Source organism: Pleurodeles waltl, chromosome 10, assembly GCF_031143425.1.
Source record: "Pleurodeles waltl isolate 20211129_DDA chromosome 10, aPleWal1.hap1.20221129, whole genome shotgun sequence".
Lineage (NCBI taxonomy): Eukaryota > Metazoa > Chordata > Amphibia > Caudata > Salamandridae > Pleurodeles > Pleurodeles waltl.
The window spans coordinates 883016017-883034814 of record NC_090449.1 but is presented as its reverse complement, the minus strand read 5'-3'; the positions used below and the strand labels follow the sequence as shown (position 1 = coordinate 883034814).

The 18798-nt window shown below is 43.4% G+C and overlaps 1 protein-coding gene across 1 annotated transcript in view; it reads right to left on the bottom strand.

The window, feature by feature from the left end:
• The window catches only part of LOC138261986 (metalloreductase STEAP4-like), a 166701-nt gene that overhangs the window by 33624 nt on the left and 114279 nt on the right, over positions 1 to 18798 (bottom strand). The window contains exon 3 of the mRNA XM_069211598.1: positions 14707 to 15164. Within this exon, the coding sequence (XP_069067699.1) occupies positions 14707 to 15164 (458 nt within the window). The remainder of the gene's footprint in view (positions 1 to 14706; positions 15165 to 18798) is intronic.

Genomic DNA, 18798 nt, shown 5'->3' with positions numbered 1-18798 from the left:
CCCATCTCCGTGTATGGCATAGTAGTTGGCGGGTACTCCGGCTGGATAAGACGCTACCACTGGTGATGAGATAGGGGATAAGTTACCCAAATATCGATGAGGCTCTCCTAGAGAGTTTGCTGTGATCAAAGAAAACTGCTTGTGTGCCCCTCCACCAAAGTGCACAGTCAACATTTGGCGAAGGTGGAGTCAAAGTGCCGTTCCAGCCAGTGTGAAACATTTGACAATAAATACATCTTTACTGAGAAGTCTACACATCAGTGGCCAAGAACCTACTGGCAAGGCTGTAGAGAGAGGTACCACGCTACTATATATTATACAGAGTGAAAATGGTAAAAGCGCCCACAAATAGATACAAATAAATATCTGCTTCCCAGAACTGATTAAAGAGAGTCATCATACTACAGCACCGGAGAAGCTGCCTAAGGGAAAGTGTCCAGGGTTGTGCTCACGGAGTCATACATACCTGAAGCAGAGATTAGAATATTGAGAAATATTAAGAAGCTGTTCTTACAATAGAGACCGAGAAAGTTGCCACATTTCCCATGGCTATCAAAGATAGCACATTGAAAGGCCTCCGAGACCACGAGGGGGAGTCAGAGAGAGCTCCATCTTCAGTGTCAGCTAATCCTGTAAACAGTTATAATGCTGCTGCCTTCCTGAAATCATCACCACCATTCGATTCTGCCAAAAAGCAAGATTTTGGCAATAGATGAAGTGCTTGAATAGAGACATTTGATGATTTCCTTAATGCGATAGAAGAAACAGAAGAACAAGAAGATTATCAAATATCTCAAGACTCTTGTCTCGAGCTGATGAAGTTATGTAGTATCAAATTAAAGAAGCCTTGAATCTCAAGTTCAATCAAATACCGAAAGTAGATTATAGACAGTGGTGTGTCGATAATTAATATGCCTGAAGAGAAATATAATGAACTAGCTCTATTAGAGTGACCGCTGCCATTGAAAACTAAAGCATACACATGAACTGCATCAATGCCATTGAAAAGTCAAGGTTTATTTGTAGCGTCAATGAAACACAAGAAGACAAAACTGCAAGCACATTCATGTGCTTCAGCATATGGCATCAAGTGCCTGTTTACTCAGTTTCAGCACAGCTGCTGATATGGGACTGATCTCAGTGAGCTACAAGAGGAACGCTCATCACAAAAGAGTTGGTCAGTTTTCTTCTTTGTTTCAATGCTTAGGAAAACGTAAGACTTTGAAAGTACATTTGCATAATAATGAGGATGTCCATCCTGTTGCACAAAGATACAGAAGAATTGCATTTTATTTACAAAATACTGTAGACGAGGATCTCAATTAATGGTTTAACATGATATTACTGAGCGTTCTACTGGTCCAACCCCATGGGTTTCTGCCATAGTGGTGGTACCCAAAAGGGAATAGTGAAGGAGCTGTATGCATCTGTATGGATATGAGTCAAGCGAACAAGGCAATTGAAAGAAAATTACATCCAGGTCCACACATGACTGATATTATAACACAGATGAATCGTGTGAAAGTCTTGTCTTGATTTAAATAAAGGATATCATCAATTGGAACTCAAGCAGTATTGAAGGTACATTACAACCTTTTCTAAACATATTGGTCTATCTCAATATAAAAGACTATGTTTTGGTGTGTCATCACCTGTAGAGATTTTTCAAGATGTCTCATACAGCCTGTTGTGAATGCTTTTAACTATAGTCATGACATATTCGTTTTTAGAGCTACACAGAAGGAACATCATAAAGCTCTCAAGCAAGCATGACATTTACTGGTTGATACAGGTTCAACCTTGAGTGCTGAGAAAGGTGGATTCAATAAAACAAAGCTAAAGTTCTTTGGCCATATCTTTTCTGATGGGATATGACACCTGATCCTGCAAGCGTTGTCAACTGCAAGTCCGCCACAAGATGTTTCCATGTCGCTTTCATTCCTTGGCATGTCTAGTTACTCTTCCAGATATATATAAGACTTTGTCACTGTGAGTTCTCCTTTGGAGACTTAACACAAAGGAATGCTTCATTTAATTGGTCACAGGAATGGGAGCAAAGATTTAAGAGAATCAAAGAAGCTAGCGATAACGCTACTGAAATGGCATCCATAAAGAACTTGTTGTTAACACTAACCAAGTTGGGTTAGACACAATCATTGCACAGCAGAGAGGACACCCAAATGCTCAAAGATATATTGTGCTTATGCAATCAAACGTTTGTCCCAAACTTAACTTCCTAATTCGCAACCTAAATAAGAAAGTTTAGCAGTTGTGTGGGCTTGCGAACATTTCCATGTGTTCTTATACGGAAAGCCTTTTACACTTATGATCAATCATCAAGCATTGTTGACCACCTTTGGCAATCCAAAAGCTAGGATGCTTACTCGTATTGAATGCTGGGGTCTACAATTACAAGAGTACAACTACACAATTTTGCATCATCCAGAGAAAGCCCTAAACCCTGCTGACTACTTCTCCAGAATGCATTTGCAGTGTCAGAGTACACCTTCCAAGACAGCTGAAGCCTACATAAATGTAATTGTGAAATCCACTGCGACTCAGTCTGGTTTCATAATCTCAATGAAAGAGTTGAAAGAGAGTTGAAGGCCTGTCATCTATGCAACTGCCTGTCATCGAAAAACATTCAACACCCCTTAAGCATGTCAGAGTTACCAAAGCATGCATGGGAAAGAATTGCTGTTGACCTTTTTGGTCCTCTTGGCAATGGACATCACCTGATGGTGATTGTTGGTTAATACTCCCGTTTTCCATTGCAAGAAGATCGATCATCTAAAACTCATCAAGAGATAAGACAGCATCTTTGTGACATGGGGAATTCATGCAATCTTAAAATCTGACAATGGCCCACCTTTCAACAGTCGGGAATTGAGAAACTTTTTCAGTCATCTGAATGTGAAGCACCAGAAGATCACACCTCTTTGGCCACAGGCTAATGGCCTTGTTGTTAGAAATAGGGTCTTTGGTTGGCAGTCAGGTTACCCCCTGTCCAAGCAAGGACCCTAACTCCAGTCAGGGCAAGTCACACACAATCCAAATTATCCTGTGCCCACCCTCTGTTTGCTTGGCACTGAGCAGTCAGGCTTATCTTAGAAGCCAATGTGTAAAGTATTTGTGCAATAAATCATACAATAACACAATATGGCACCACAAAAATAAACCACACAGTGGTTAGAAAAATATATAATATTTATCTGGATATTTGCAGGTCAAAAATGATCAAAGATGCAATAAGTAAATGTAGAGATATCACTGAAAAGTGATATAAAGTGTCTTAAGTCTTTTTAAAGCAAACAAAGTCTCTTTCAAGCACAAAGTACGTGGTTCCCGTGAAAAATCTCTGCAAAGGGCCGCAGAGAAGGAGAAGCATGGAAACAAAGGGGTGTGCGTCGATTTATCGTACTGCACACAGCGATGAGTCATTTAGTTTCCATGCAGGAACAGCTGTGCGTCAATTACCGGTGCTCGGTCGTGGATCCTCTTCAGGTTGTGGGGTTTTCAGATGCCCCGGGGTCTGTGCGTGGAATCCTGGGCTTGCGGAGTGAAGTCACAAGTGCTGTGTCGTTCCAGTGGGCGTTGCATGGAAGTTTCTTCTGCACAGCAGGTGCTGCGTCGATTCCCCTCTGGAAGTTGGGATGCTTCATCACAGGTCGACTGTGCATCGATCCGGTGGGCCATGCGTCGAAGTTCCGGTCACAACGCAGGCGCTGTGTCGATCTTCTCCTTGCGAAGTCGCGCTGCATCGTTCCGGTTCAGCGTGCAGTGAATTTCTCACCGCGGGGCAGGCTGTGCATCGATTTTAGCAAGCTATGCATTGAATTTTCACCACACACGGAGTCCAGTTGCAAGAGAGAAGTCTTTTTGGTCCTGAGACTTCAGGGACCAGGAGGCAAGCTCTATTCTTCACCACAGCCAGAGAGCAGCAAGGCAGCAGGGCAACAGCAAGGCAGCAGTCCTTCACAGAAAGCAGTCAGGTGAGTCCTTTGGGCAGTCAGGCAATTCTTCTTGGCAGGATGCAGGTTCTGGTTACGTGTTTCTTCTCCAGGAAGTGTGTGAGTTGGAAGGGGCAGAGGCCCTGTTTATATGCCCAAATGTGCCTTTGAAGTGGGGGAGACTTCAAAGAGTGGCTTAGAAGTGCACCAGGTCCCCTTTCAGTTCAATCCTGTCTGCCAGGGTCCCAGTAGGGGGTGTGGCAGTCCTCTGTGTGAGAGCAGGCCCTCCACTCTCCCCCACAAAAGAAGACCCATTCAAAATGCAGATGTATGCAAGTGAGGCTGAGTATCCTGTGTATGGGGTTTGTCTGAGTGAATGCACAAGGAGCTGTCAACTAAACCCAGCCAGGCATGGATTGTAAGGCAGAGAAAGATTTAAGTGCAGAGAAATGCTCACTTTCTAAAAGTGTCATTTCTAAAATAGTAATATTAAATCCAACTTTACCAGTCAGCAGGATTTTATATCACCATTCTGGCCATACTAAATATGACCTTCCTACTCCTTTCAGATCAGCAGCTACCACACAAACAATGTATGAGGGCAGCCCCAATGTTAGCTTATGAAGAGAGCAGGCCTCACAGCAGTGTAAAAACGAATTTAGGAGTTTTACACTACCAGGACATGTAAACTACACAGATACATGTCCTGCCTTTTGCCTACACAGCACCCTGCCCTATGAGTTACCTAGGGCATACCTTAGGAGTGTCTTATATGTAGAAAAGGGTGAGTTTTAGGCTTGACAATTACTTTTAAATGCTGAGTCGAATTGGCAGTGAAACTGCACACACAGGCCTTGAAATGGCAGTCCTGAGACAAGGTTAAGGGGCTACTTAAGTTGGAGGCACAATCAGTACTGCAGGCCCACTAGTAGCATTTAATCTACAGGCCCTGGGCACATATAGTGCACTCTAATAGGGACTTATAAGTAAATTAAATAGTCCAATTGGGTATGATCTAATGTTACCATGTTTAAAGGGAGAGAGCATATTCACTTTAGCAGTGGTTAGCAGTGGTAAAGCGTGCAGAGTCTAAAAACCAGCAAAAACACTGTCCAAGAAAGTAGAAGGAGGCAGGCAAAAAGTTAGGGGTGACCACCCTAAGGCTGTCAGGTCTAACACTTGTCAAACATTTCATGAGTACATTAAAGAAAGCTGTTCAGTGTTCCATATCTGAAAAGCTCCACCTAAGACTTTCTTGAATTCTACTGTTCAATCTTACCATTCAACTCTTCATTCAACCACAAGTGAAAGACCTGCAAATCTGATGTTCATGAGAGCAATGACGACCAAGTTACCTCAGTGGACCAACACAAGATCACGTTCTGAGGAAGAAACCCATACCAAAGACTTGGATCATAAAATGAAAATGAGGCCCTATGCAGACAAGTGATGATCTGCAAAATACACTGTTTTCACAAGATCAAGTGCTTGTCCGTCAGCTGAGAAAATGTCATTCTGATGCTCCATTTGATACTGAGCCATTCCATGTTGTAATCAGCAAAGGACAAATGGTGACTGCCCAACGTCCTGGGAAATCCATTACATGAGATTCCTCACATTTCAGACATGTGGATCACAACTCATCCAATACTGATGTCATCATAGAGACTGGTTCATAAAGGATAATTGAAAAACCCTACACTGCTGTTGCTCCTGCATCGCCAGTGCAGATAATGGAAACTCCTATTGCTGGTTCCCAGTGTCCAAAGACGAGTCAGACGAGTAGTCAAAATGCCACAAAGGCTCATCCAAGAGCTATGGTTCTGTTTAAATTAGTAAAAACTGTAGTTTTTATTTCACAGAGAGGAAGGTGCTATAATCCCATATAGCTTTTCGTAATAATATTTGGTTCTTCTCATTCACAGTGAGTGTGACTTCATTAGGGAGCCCTATGGGACAATAAAGGTCCAAAAACTCAAAGAACTACAATGCCATTATTGAAAGAGAACACACAAGGCATTTAAAAAAAAATGAAACATTCAAAGGTACATTTGTACATGAATCATTGACATTTCCAGACAGAAAACGCAACATGTTAGAAACAAAGGGAGCAAAGTAACCCTAGCTTCATGATTAATGGTTTCATAATATATGGGACTCTGAAATCTCTGTATAAACATAGACATCTCTGTAACTAGGTTGGTGAATTAAGTTATACAGCTTTACCATTTAAATACGATTTTACCAATCTTTAGGATTTTTTTCAGTTTTTAAGAAATATTTAATTCGGAGAACTACTATCTAGGGGTTCATATATAATTTGTTTCTCGTGGGTTTAGCAGGAGTTTTGCTCGCTGACCTTCTGGCCCATGTTCAGTGGCCCGGTAAGCAGAACAAGTTCTGGCTCGGCTTTTTGTTTTTACTGGGGTTGCCCCTTCCCTTACCTCTTTTCCACCTGTCCCTCCATTTTCAACGCTTTCTTTGGTTGCCGGTTTTCGTTGCGGCCACCATTTTTTAAATCATTGCTTAGAGCACATTTGCCAGCCACCATCTTGAAAGGTTAGCAGTCTAGCTGCCGCCATTTCTATAATCAGGTCCACATAAAGAGAGTGATGTTGCGGTTGCGCAGTGGATGCATGCAGCGGGCGTGCCTAAGGCAAGCCCGTCTGCGCCTGTCCACGGCAGGATGGCCCAGGTGCCATACCCCTTAGTCCTGTCAGGAGAAAGGGGCCCTCTCATTCCTCCGAGGCTCTCCATTTGCTTAGGGGGCCTCCCTCGGAATCATGCCAGTCTTGTTTAAATCCTAGTAACAATAAGTGGTCTTGCTCCTCCTGCCAGTGGTCCCCCCAACTCGGAGTGACGGCGTGTCCATCATTCAAGGTAGACTCACACAGCGTCTTTTTGCCAGCTAACTGCCGATCCTTGTTGGCTCATAAACTTGACATTAATCTTCCCCTAAGTGATGTCTCTCCTACAGCCTTGTTTTTGACTGAGACGTGACTGCATGAAGGGTCTTTGCCTGATATCAACTTGGTACTACCCCAAGGATATCTAATAACAAGGTTGGAAAGAACTACCTCAAGAGGGGGTGGAATTGAAATTATGTACAAGGAATCTATTAAGCTTATATCCCGGCCGCTTCAGCTAACCGACTGTGAAAGTATGTTTTTTTTGATGTCACTAAATGCCCAAATTACATTTTCTGAAGTTTTAGTATTTTGTCCTCCTGGCCCCTCGGAAAAGCCGTAACCCTTTCTTCTTGATATGAATGATATCGAGATAGGCTCATTAAATGACTGGCCCATTGACTGCTTAGATACTTAGTGTGAAAATTGGGAGGTGCCGTAAAGCTGGCGCCCTGTGGTTTACTCCCCATCTGTAAATCCTTAAAAGGAACTGTAGATGTTTAGAAAGAAGATGGAGAAAATTCTATGATCCGTTATTAAAGGAAGAATATAGGAAGGCGATTAGATTTTACCACGCTGAAATCAAATCAGCCCAAAGTACCAATTACGCTTCTAGAATTGAACAGTCCTCCAACTCTTCCAAAAAGATTTTTCAATTGCTCAAAGAAATTTTACAATCACCCCCTGATGGTGAATTAGTGGAAGCCTCTCAAGAGCACAGCAACAATCTGGCATTGTTTTTTCAACAAAACATTGTTGATATCCATTCGAGATTTTCGAATAGGAAGCCTCACTCGGAAATTGCGGCAGATTATGGCCACAATTGTGTTGCTACTATTTCACAATTTTCCCCTCTATCACAAGATCAGGTTGCCTCCCTTCTTTCATCTTTCAAATCAGGATCCCCTTTGGACCCTGTTCCTTCCTCAATACTGGCACTTGCGGCTCCAGTGATTGTTCCTGTTTTGACTGAACTGTTAAATTCCTCACTATCTAGGAGCACTGTTCCCGGTCAGGGGAAATATGCCATAGTTAAACCCCTGCTGAAAAAACCTAACCTTGATGCAACAATGCTCAAAAATTATAGACCTATATCGCTATTACCATCCCTTTCTAAAAAATTAGACAAACACATTAATGCTCAACACTTGACATTTCTCGAGGAAAGCAACAGCCTTCATCCTACCCTGATGGGCTTTAGACCTCTACACAGCACTGAATCTGCCTTGATCGCCGTCATGGAAGAGGCCAGGAAGCATATGGATCAGGGGTACATGACGGCAATTGTACTCCTTGATCTTAGTGCAGCCTTCGATACAGTAGATCACTATTTGCTGTGTCAGATGATGAAAGAGATTGGAATCGAGGGAGGAGCACTAAGCTGTCTCTCTTAGTTTCTGAAGGGAAGATCATTTCGGGATCTTGACCGTTCTTATCTTTACAGCAGGTTCAAATGTATCTGTGGTGTGCCACAGGGCTCTTCCCTCAGTCCTATGTTATTCAATATCTATATGGCCTCCCTGGCTAAGATAATAGAGTCATTCGGGCTTTCACTTCTTTCTTATGCAAATGACACCCAGCTAGTGGTTTCGTTTTCTACTAACTCAGGTTCTGATGGACTCTCATTGTCTCTTTGTTTACAGGCAGGGTCAAGATGGATGACTGAAAGCACGCTCCAATTAAATGGAGACAAAACATAAGTAATGATACTGGGACAATGTCTCCGTCCGGGCACGAACCCCATGCTGCCCAGTTCCTTTGGGGAGTTGCCTTCTCCTAAGAATCATATTAAACGTTTAGGACTCTGGCTAGATCCCAAACTTACTTTGGAACATCAAGCTGAAAAAAATCTCTGCTACCTGCTTCGGTTTAATGAGGCTTTTAAGGAAGGTTTTTGTAATATTCCTGTTCTTGGCAAAAAGACTAATTATCCAGACTCTCATTGTTTCTCGATTGGATTTTGGCAATGGATTATTTCTTGGTTCTCCCAAATATGTTAAAAGGAAACTACAAGTGGTTCAAAATGCAGTGGCCCACTTTTTCTTAGAAATACCTAGGCATGCTCCTGTTAAAACCGCCCTTTCCTCACTTCACTGGCTCCCAGTGGAACAGCGCATAGTGTTTAAAACCCTGTGCTATAGCTATAGGTCACTACATGATAGAGGTCCCCCTCTTCTAAAGACCCTTGCATCTTTTCATACACCCATCAGAGATCTCGGGTCGGCATCAGCAGCGTTGGCCATTATACCCAGAGCTAAATATCTAGATGGGGAGGTAACATGATGGCATATCTCGGAACTAAATTGTGGAACTCCCTCCCTTGCAGCATTCCGCTAACCAGTCATGAACTTAATTTCCGGAAAGCACTCAAAACCTGGCTGATCTAGGATCTTCTATTTTGCAATTATAGTTATAGAGATTTGTCCATTAGTGCTGGGAGGCCTTCGGGTAGCCATGCGCTATAGAAGCAACTTAACATAAACACCTCTCTCTAATTTCTTGATAATCATTGACTTGTGATGCACCCAATTGTCAATTTTAAAGAAAATACACCAGAATTTGATTGTAATGAGTTGCTGCAGTTGAGTTCTGACATCGCAATGCCTGCTGCCAGAGCCAGCAGCTGAGATGAAATGCAGTTCAGATAATGGAGCAGCTGTTTAAAGCACTGAAAATGAAATGTTGCTTTCCTTTCTTCTGCTCTATTTTTCTAGCTAAATTGATTAGCAAAAAGAACATGATTTTTTTTGCATTCCTTAAATATTCACTGACTGGTTCCAAAGGGAAGGAGAGCCTTCTGCAACTGAAAGGCATCACCAGAACTCCCTTGGGCTAGTTACTTGTGTTCTGCAGTCTGCAAGTAGAAACCACATGTCCAGAACCAAAAGGTTGCTGCCCATTGGGCTCACCGAGGGATTGCCCAGAGGTAAATGGTCTAGTGGCTTCTGGGAAACCTAGTCCTGACCTGCAGCAAGTTTCAGTCAACTATCACTTTCTCCCAGGCTCCAGGACATTGAACTATCCAGGTGCTGCTTTTGCCACTGCCTAGGTTTGTTGGTGCCCAGTCCAGCTACTGACACCTTTGTTCGATATTGCACCTTTAGGGAACACAACGGCAACTTCAATCATTCATCTCAGTGGCTCCATTGACAAGCTTTTGCATCTGTTTCCTCACCAGCATCTTCCCAGTGGTAAAACTAGCACAAGCAACTCCTGTTCAGCACCATGAATAATCAAGCACTCCTCTGCACCGAGCACCCTGAGCTAGGTAGAGCTGTTCTGCTTTCTAAATCCAGGTCCAGTGTCACTCGTGTGATGTTTCAGCACCCCCGGCTCTCACATTCCTAACAAGGTCAGCCAAGACTCCTTTGCATCTAAGCCCCATGACCCAGATAACATGGATCTGACTGTTAAAGTCTGGTCTTGGGCTTCCCATCACCTAACTTTCAGTGGGTTCCCCTGAGCTCACCTTGAAAGTGACCGATTGTCACTAGTTGATCTGTCCTTTGACCACAATGTTAAGGTTTGACAGCTAGTAAAGTATTGACTTATGTTGATTTCGTTTTGGTATGTAAATTATTATAAAATCTGCTTTATATTTATAAATTGTTTGTTGGATTTCTTTCTAGTTGTGTCAAATACTTATTGTTAGACTTTTCATCATTGGCGTGGTCTCCCTTAACTTTTTGCCTCTGTTTCCCAGGTTGCTGATGTGTGCTGGACTCTGTTTTTGCTGTTATCGTTATTCTGGGCACTGTACCACTGCTAACCAGTGCTAAAGTGCAAGTGCTCCTCTACAAAATGTGTATGTAAATGGTTCTTCCATGGTTGGCATATTTGATTTACTGGTAAGTCCCTAGTAGAGTGCACTAGAGGTGCCCAGGGCCTGTAAATCAAATGCTACTAGTGGGCCTGCAGCACTGGTTGTGCCACCCACATTAGTAGCTCTGTAAACATGACTCAGACCTGCCAATGCAGTGTCTATGTGTGCAGTTTTAAATTGCCAATTCGATTTGGCAAGTGTACCCACTTGCCAGGTCTAAACCTTCCCTTTTCTTACATGTAAGGCACACCTAAGGTTGGCCCTAGGTAGCCCCATGGGCAGGATGCAGTGTATGTTTAAGGTAGGACATACACTAATGTGTTTTATATGTCCTAACAGTGAAATACTGCTAAATTTGTTTTTCACTGTTGCAAGGCCTGTCCCTCTCATAGGTTAACATGGGAGCTGCCTTTAAATATGATTAAAGTGTAGAATCCCTTTGGGAGCAGATAGACGTGGAGTTTGGGCTCTCTGTCTCACAATTTTAAAATGCATCTTTTAGAAAGTTGATTTTAAGATTGTGTGTGAAAATGCCACTTTTAGAAAGTGAGCACTTTCTTGCTTAAACCATTTTGTGACTCTGCCTGGGTCAGTTTGACAGTTGGGCTGTTTGCACCTCTCTCTAGACAGTGACACAAAGGGAGGTAGGGTGTAGCCTGCATATCCTGATGAGCCATCTGCGCTAGGGGGGAGGAGTGGTCCCTCACACCTGAAAGGGCTGTACCTGCCCTCACACAATGTAGTCTCCAACCCCCTGGTCTGTGTCTGGGGCCTGGCCTGGGCAAGGCAGGATTTCACAAACAAGAGAGACTTTTCTTTTAAGTAAGCCTACTTCAAAGGGCAAAATGGGTATAAGAAAGGCACCCAAAACCACAGACTTTAGATCACTTCTGGAAACCAAGAGGAACCTCTGCCTGGAGAAGAGCTGAAGAGCTGAGGAAGAAGAGCTGCCCTGCCTGTGACTGTGCTTTGTGGAGCTATCCTGCAGTTGCTGCTTCTGCCTGTGCAAGAGGACAAGGACTGGACTTTGTGTGCCTTCCTGCTTGTGAAGAACTCTCCAGGGGCTTGAAACTGAGCTTGCCTCCTGTTGTTGGAGTCTCCGGGACTGCAAAGACTTCTCTCTGCCAGCAACTGGAGCCTCTGCTGAGACTCCTGCCCTGCCAAGTGGTGCCCTATCCAGTTCCTGGGGCCTTGACAGGTGAAGCTGTTGGACAAAGGTTGGAAATCCACACACAGATCACCGTGCTGGGAAATTTCCGATGCAACCTCTGAGAGCAGCTAAAAGAATGACACGCCGCCGGCTCCGTGGCTGAAATCGACACAGCGCTTGCAGCACGGCTGTGAAATCGACGCACTCGGCTGGAGAAACAACACTCGGCATCACTGACAGAGGCTGCAACGACGCAAGATTGCTGGGCACAGAAAAACAACGCAAGCCTGCCCAGACCCGAAGTGTTTTGTCCAGATCAACGCACCTCTCTCCTGCAGGCAAAGAAACAATGCACACCGATCGGACCGGAGAAGGAGAAACGGCGCATGACCTCGCTTGCAGGTGAGAAATCAATGCACCTTTTGCCTTTTTCAATGCACACTCACCTGTGAGGGTTATTTTGACGTGACCCAGGTACATTTTCACGCTAACGGCGTTAGCGTTGTGTTTAAAAGAACATGAAGACTCTTTTTCCTTTTTAACTAATACCTTGACTTGAGTATGGTGGATTTTTTGTCATTTTGGTCTTATTTTGTTTAGATAAATATTCTCTATTTTTCTAAACCTGTGTTGTGTCATTTTGTAGTGTTTTCATTAAGTTACCTCGTGTGCTGGTACAAATACTTTACACCTAGCACTTTGATGTTGAGCCTGCCTGCTCATACCAAGCTACCAAGGGGACGGGTGGGCGGTTAGCTGAAGGTGACTCTCTTTTACACTGACTAGAGTGAGGGTCCTTGCTTGGACAGGGGGTAACCTGCCTGCCAACCAAAGACCCAATTTCTAACACTTATAGTCCATAATGGTACTCTGAAATGCTTAACACACATTCCTCCATTATAGTCTGACTGCTCTTTGCTATACTACTTGGATTGAGCTAAGAGTGTTTGGTGTGAGTCCAAAGGACATAGGGGGTCATTACGACCTCGGCGGTCTTGGAAAAAGACCGCCAAGGCCGCGGGACACAGAATACCGCCATTGCCAGCGGTATTCCTGTCTCCCTATTATGACATTTCCGCTGGGCCAGCGGACGGTAACAGTGTTACCGTCCGCTGGCCCAGCGGAAATGTTAAATCAACATTGCAGCCGGCTCGTAATAGAGCTGGCTGCAATGCTGATGTGCAGCGGGTGCCCGAGATTCGGGCAGTGAAATGCGCGACGGGGCTATGCCTGGGGGCCCCTGCACTGCCCATGCCAAGTGCATGGGCAGTGCAGGGGCCCCCAAGGGCACCCCAAGTCCCCTTACCGCCAGCCTTTCAATGGCGGTGTTTACTGCCACGGACAGGCTGGCGGTCTGGACTCATAATCCGGGATTATGACCGTCAGGCGGAATCCTAGCGGTATATTGGAGTGGCCGGCGGTATGGCCGTGGCAATTGCGCCACGGTCATAATTGCTGGCGGAACACCGCCAGCCTGTTGGCAGTGTTACCGCCACCTTACCGCTGGCCGCCAGGGTCGTAATGACACCCATAGTTTGGGGAATTGTGAGGGTATTAGATAGTGAGACTAACCCAGCCTCACTTCACAGTACTCTACTTTCCTACACACCAGAAATTTATAATATGTCCAGGCTTCAGAGAGCGCTACGATGTTTGCAATGACAGAATGTATTGTTTGTGGTAATGTAGTTTGATGTCACACATTCACGGCTGATAAAGCCTATATGGAGCACTATGCCTGTAGCTGCTGTCGGTTTTCACTTGTAAGACACCAAAAGTTCAAAACATTCTAACACTGTTGGAAGACATTGTGTTAGCACTGCATTAAAAAAGCAAGCAAAGACATAAATATCCATAGACATCAGAAGGGGAAACGTATCAGAGCCAATCAACAAATGCTGTTGGTTAGAGTTTGCCTTCAAACAGGCAGATGCAGAGATTTCTGGAATAGGAATTGGAAAGTTGTGAAGTAGAGTTTTGAGGATAGTGTTCTGGATTAAAGGCCTTTTATTGGGGTAGGAGGAGAGTTCATTGAGGGAGGTGTCGGAGGAGGTTTGGGGGGAAATTCAGTGAATATATAGTGACTGTAGGAGAGGCCGCCTGGATAACTATTAGCCCTTAACATAATAAATTGGTTTCTGGCATGACAGTCACAGTAGGTAGGTCAATTGACATAACTGTGGTTCCCAGAGTACGTGGCAGAAGGCATGGGTATAGGCATACGTCTGAAGACTATAGTCCGGTATCTATCAAGGATTTCCAATGCTCCTTACACTCATGTAAAATTGTATAGGTTTCCAACAGTAGCTTCAGTGACGGCTGCCTAATCATCCTTTGTGTCAGTTCCAGGACATGGGGCAAGGATAAGAGTTAGACAGGGTGTGGTTTGATATCATCATACATGTGACTATTGTTATGAAGACTGTAAACAGGAAGATGTGAATGTTCCTTGATAGCTATGCTCTGACAAGTGGGGGGTGGTTCCATGTTTACAACAAAAATGACTAGTACCCCAACAATATTTTTTATTTACTGTACTTGTTTGGAGAAAGTGACCTAACTTTCCATTATTACATTTCATGAGGAATCACCACAAAGGAGGGAACAGTTAGGGGTCCAGCGTTTTGCTGAGGACCACATTTGGGATACACTAGTGCATGGTCCCACTGCTTCCCCATTGCATTGTACATCATAAATAGCTTCTATACCACAAACATATAAAGCATATTTATCTCTGTGACAATGTAAATTTCAGTATATATGGTCCATATGTGTTATGTGATGGAGAACAAACTGCTTTATCACTGGAGGCTAAATCACAAATGCTAACAATTGCACTTTCTGAAAATTAATATGCAGTGTGCCACGTCTCCTTACCTGTCTGCTAGCATCCAAAGTTCCTGATTGCAGTGCCCAGGCAGACACAGTGTTAAATGCTTTGACTACTTCAGCTCCTGGAACCAACTGAGCAAGGTATTCTGCATTGGATTCTGGGTATTGGTTTAATTTGAGGTTGTTGCTTACATCAACCAATATTTTGCCTTGGAGGGCATGAGCCAACCTACTGAGAAATGAGTAATGATCTCTTTGGATTGCAAGGAATATGATTTTGGATCTTTGAGCAGCTTCATGATGGCTGAGGACCTCTGATCCTTTTGGAACCAGATTAGCATTGTTTGGACTCCTGCTTCCAAACACAACATCATACCCACATTGCAGCATCTTAGAGCCTAAGGCTTTTCCAAAGTCACCTGTTCCAAAAATGCACACCATCTCATTCTCTCTTGAAGATCGTTGAACAAGTGGAATGTTATATGTTGAGTTTGTCTCCATTCCTGCAGAAAACAAACAAGATATAGCATCAAAGTTCATGCACTATGTTAAACAAAAGAACAAGTACACACATATGACCTCTAAGACCCTCATTAATGGTGGCCTGAAAAATGGGCTGGTACCAACCCTCAGAGTTACCAAAATTCCAGGTTTCTAGTAGCTCCAGGGTTGGTGGGATTTGGTCTATTTTGGGTTAGAGTGTCAGTTAGAACCTCAGACAAAACTCAACAAGTCTTTTCATTTACCCAACAGCCTGTAATACTAATGGGGTTGTTCCATTACAAGGGGGACCAAGTCTGATTTGCATGCAACTCTAATCTTTCGCTAAACTGGGAAAGTGTGTCTTTCTCTGAACTGGTAAGTGGGCAACCACTGGTGGATTGGAATGAGGCAACCACCTTTTGCTGAGGTTAATTGAAACATTTCTTTCACTACTATTTGCTGAAATATTAGCACTTCTGCACAAGAAAACAACCTCAACATCATAAAAACTCTTAATTCACTCAGCACTACAGGCAGTACTGTTTGCTTGTCTTGTATACCTATGAGCTTCTTCTCTGTTTGTTTTCTGGGGCTCAACTAAATTATCAACCAATCATTTCTCTCTAGACATCCTTCAAGATTCAGGGCCCTAACTGTTTTCCCTCTATGTTAACTTCTCTAGAACCATCATTTGGTTCTTGTATTTCTTATATAAGATACATGCTTTCTTCTCATTTCCTTCACTTACCACACCCCTTACCTCTCAAATGCATTCTCAAAATACAAAGTGCCATTTGCTACCAGATCGTCCTTAATTCCACTGAAACTGAGGTAAAATAGTTTACTGCTTTCCACGACCCAACTCTGCTAACCCCATCTTTACATCCCAATACACTAATCCCCGAACCAAAAATCTGGATGTGCCAGAAACCATTATCTCTGTCATAATCAGCTTGATTCCATCTGTTTGCCTTTTGCATCTAAATTAAATTTTGCACTTAAAAGTGATTTTGCAGTGGCGTGTTTTTTCTCCAACACATGGTTTATCACTCCTGTTGTTGTTGCACCAAGGGTGATTTGTTTCTAAATGTTGTTTTGTGCCTAAATGTATGTTGACACTAGAAAGTGTCTCTGTATTCTTACCAAAGAATGTTTTGTGCCTTCGTGTGATTTTTTCCTCATAAATGTCATTTTGTTCCTAAATGGCATACCACAGTGCAGCTTAATTTACTTTAACCGGAAATCATGGTTTTGAATATAAGTTTGATCTGTCCACCTAATGGTCTTTGCACACTTATGCTGACATTGCTCCATGGGTGATTCTATGCCTCACTGTCCTGTCAACGAAATTTGAGGTTATACTGAAACACACATTTTGGGTAGAGTGTGACATCTTACTTTCTTTGATGAATGATTTTGCATCAGAGGCATGATGATATACTGCTAACAGAAAGGTATTTTTGCACCTAGAGTGCCTTCACACTGCTCTTGATGTTTCACCTATGGCCATTTTGCACCTAAATGTGATTTTGTACTACATATGTTTTTGTTCATTAAAGTGTTTCCATAATTCGCCCATTTTGCTCAGATAGTCTTTTGCACCACTAAATGAGGTTTGCACATACATTAGTTCAGCTGTTCTAAATATTTCCCCACTAATGAAAATGTTGAACTTACTATAACTCTGCACCTCAGTGTTCTGTCAAACAAATGTATGGTCATATTGATGCACACAGTCAGAAATGTGGTTATTAATTTGTAGGGTGACCCCTAACAAAATAAACAACACAGTTTTAGATAATTTTTACTCAGCCATTGGTAGCTAAGGCACATGCAGCATGCAGTTCCAGGGAGAAGTGCATGTTAATTTGAAGTAGTTTTTGAATCCATGAGTGAGCCCTCTACTTTCAGGAAGAGTTTGCAGTAGTTAGAAAAAACAATGCGTCAGTTTTTCCTGTGCGGCAAAGATGTTGTGTCATATCTTTCCACTCAGCAAAGTGATGCATCAATTTCTGGGAGTGCAACCTTGGTTCCTCACTGCAGTGAGGGATCTTTTGACACCCACGGATGATGCGTGGAAAATTAAAAAAGCAATGTGAAGAGGTAACAGGTGATGTATTGATCTGGCAGGCGATGTGGCTATTTTTCAGCAGTGAGACAGGCTCGGCATCAATTCAGCAGGCGTAGAGTCAAATTTTGCAGGCCTTGCATAATTTTTTCAGTGCTGTGGATTTTCTCCTTCAGGATAAGTCTTTGATTAAAGACTTCAGAACAGATAGCAAGCTCAGTCTGAGCCCTTGGAGAGCACTTGTAGGGGAAGGCAGAGTACTTCCAGCAAAGTCACAGGCCAGCAGGACAGCAAGCTGGAGAACAGCCCTTCCAGAAAAGCAGTCCAGATGAGTCCTTTGGGCAGCACAGTAGTCCCTCAGACAAAGTCCAGTTGAAGGTCCAGAAGTGTCTGATTTTAGGGGGTCACAGACCCAGTATATATACTCAAATGTGCCTTTGAAGGGGGGAGACTTCAAAGAGTGGTTTTGAAGTGCACCAGTTCCCCTTTCAACCCAGTCCTGTCTGCCAGGAGATCCGTGGGGGGTGATCAGTCCTTTGTGTGAAGTCAGGCCACCGGCCTTTGAAGTGTAAGTGAGTGTCCCTCCACCCTTCCTGCACAGGAAGGCCCATCACTATGCAGATGAATACAGATGTTGCTGAGTGTCCTGTGTATGTAGCTGACTGGGTGGAATGCACAATGAGAGCTGTCAACCAGCACAGGTCAGCCATGGATTGGAGACGGGCTGTAAGACACAGAGAGAGTAAGTGTAGAGAAATGTCTACTTTCTAAAAGTGCCATTTGTAAAATACAAAGGTTAAATCCAAGTTCATCAGTAAGCAGAATTTATCACTACCATTCCAACCAAATTAAACGTGACAATTCTACTCCTTTCAGATCAGAAATTACCACTTTAAGTATCTAAGGGAATTTCCAATGCTGGGCTATGAGAGGAGCATGCTTCACAGTAGTGAAAAATGACTTTGGGTGTTTTTCACTACCAGGACATGTAAAACGTACAAGTACATGTCCTGGTTTTTACTTATTTAGCACCCTGCCCTATGGACTACCTAGGGCCTACTTAGGGATGACTTATATGTAATAAAAGGGGAGTTTAAGGCTTGGCAAGTAGTTTTAAATGCTGAGTGGAATTGACAGTGAAGCTGCACACACAGGCCTTGCAATGGCAGGCCTGAGATATGGCTAAGGAGCTACTTATGTGGGTGGCACAATCAGTGCTGCAGGCCCACTAGGTGCATTTCATTTACAGGCCCTGGGCACATATAGGGGGTTATTCTAACTTTGGAGGAGTGTTAATCCGTCCCAAAAGTGACGGTAAAGTAACGGATATACCACCAGCCGTATTACGAGTTCCATAGGATATAATGGACTCGTAATACGGCTGGTGGTAAATCCGTCACTTTTCCGTCACTTTTGGGACGGATTAACACCTCCTCCAAAGTTAGAATAACCCCCATAGTGTACTTTACTAGGGACTTATGGGTAGATTAAATATGCCAATTGGGCAGGAGACAATATTACCAGGTTCAGGGGTGAGAACACAAGCACTTTAGCATTGGTTAGCAGGGGTAAAGTGCGCAAGTCCT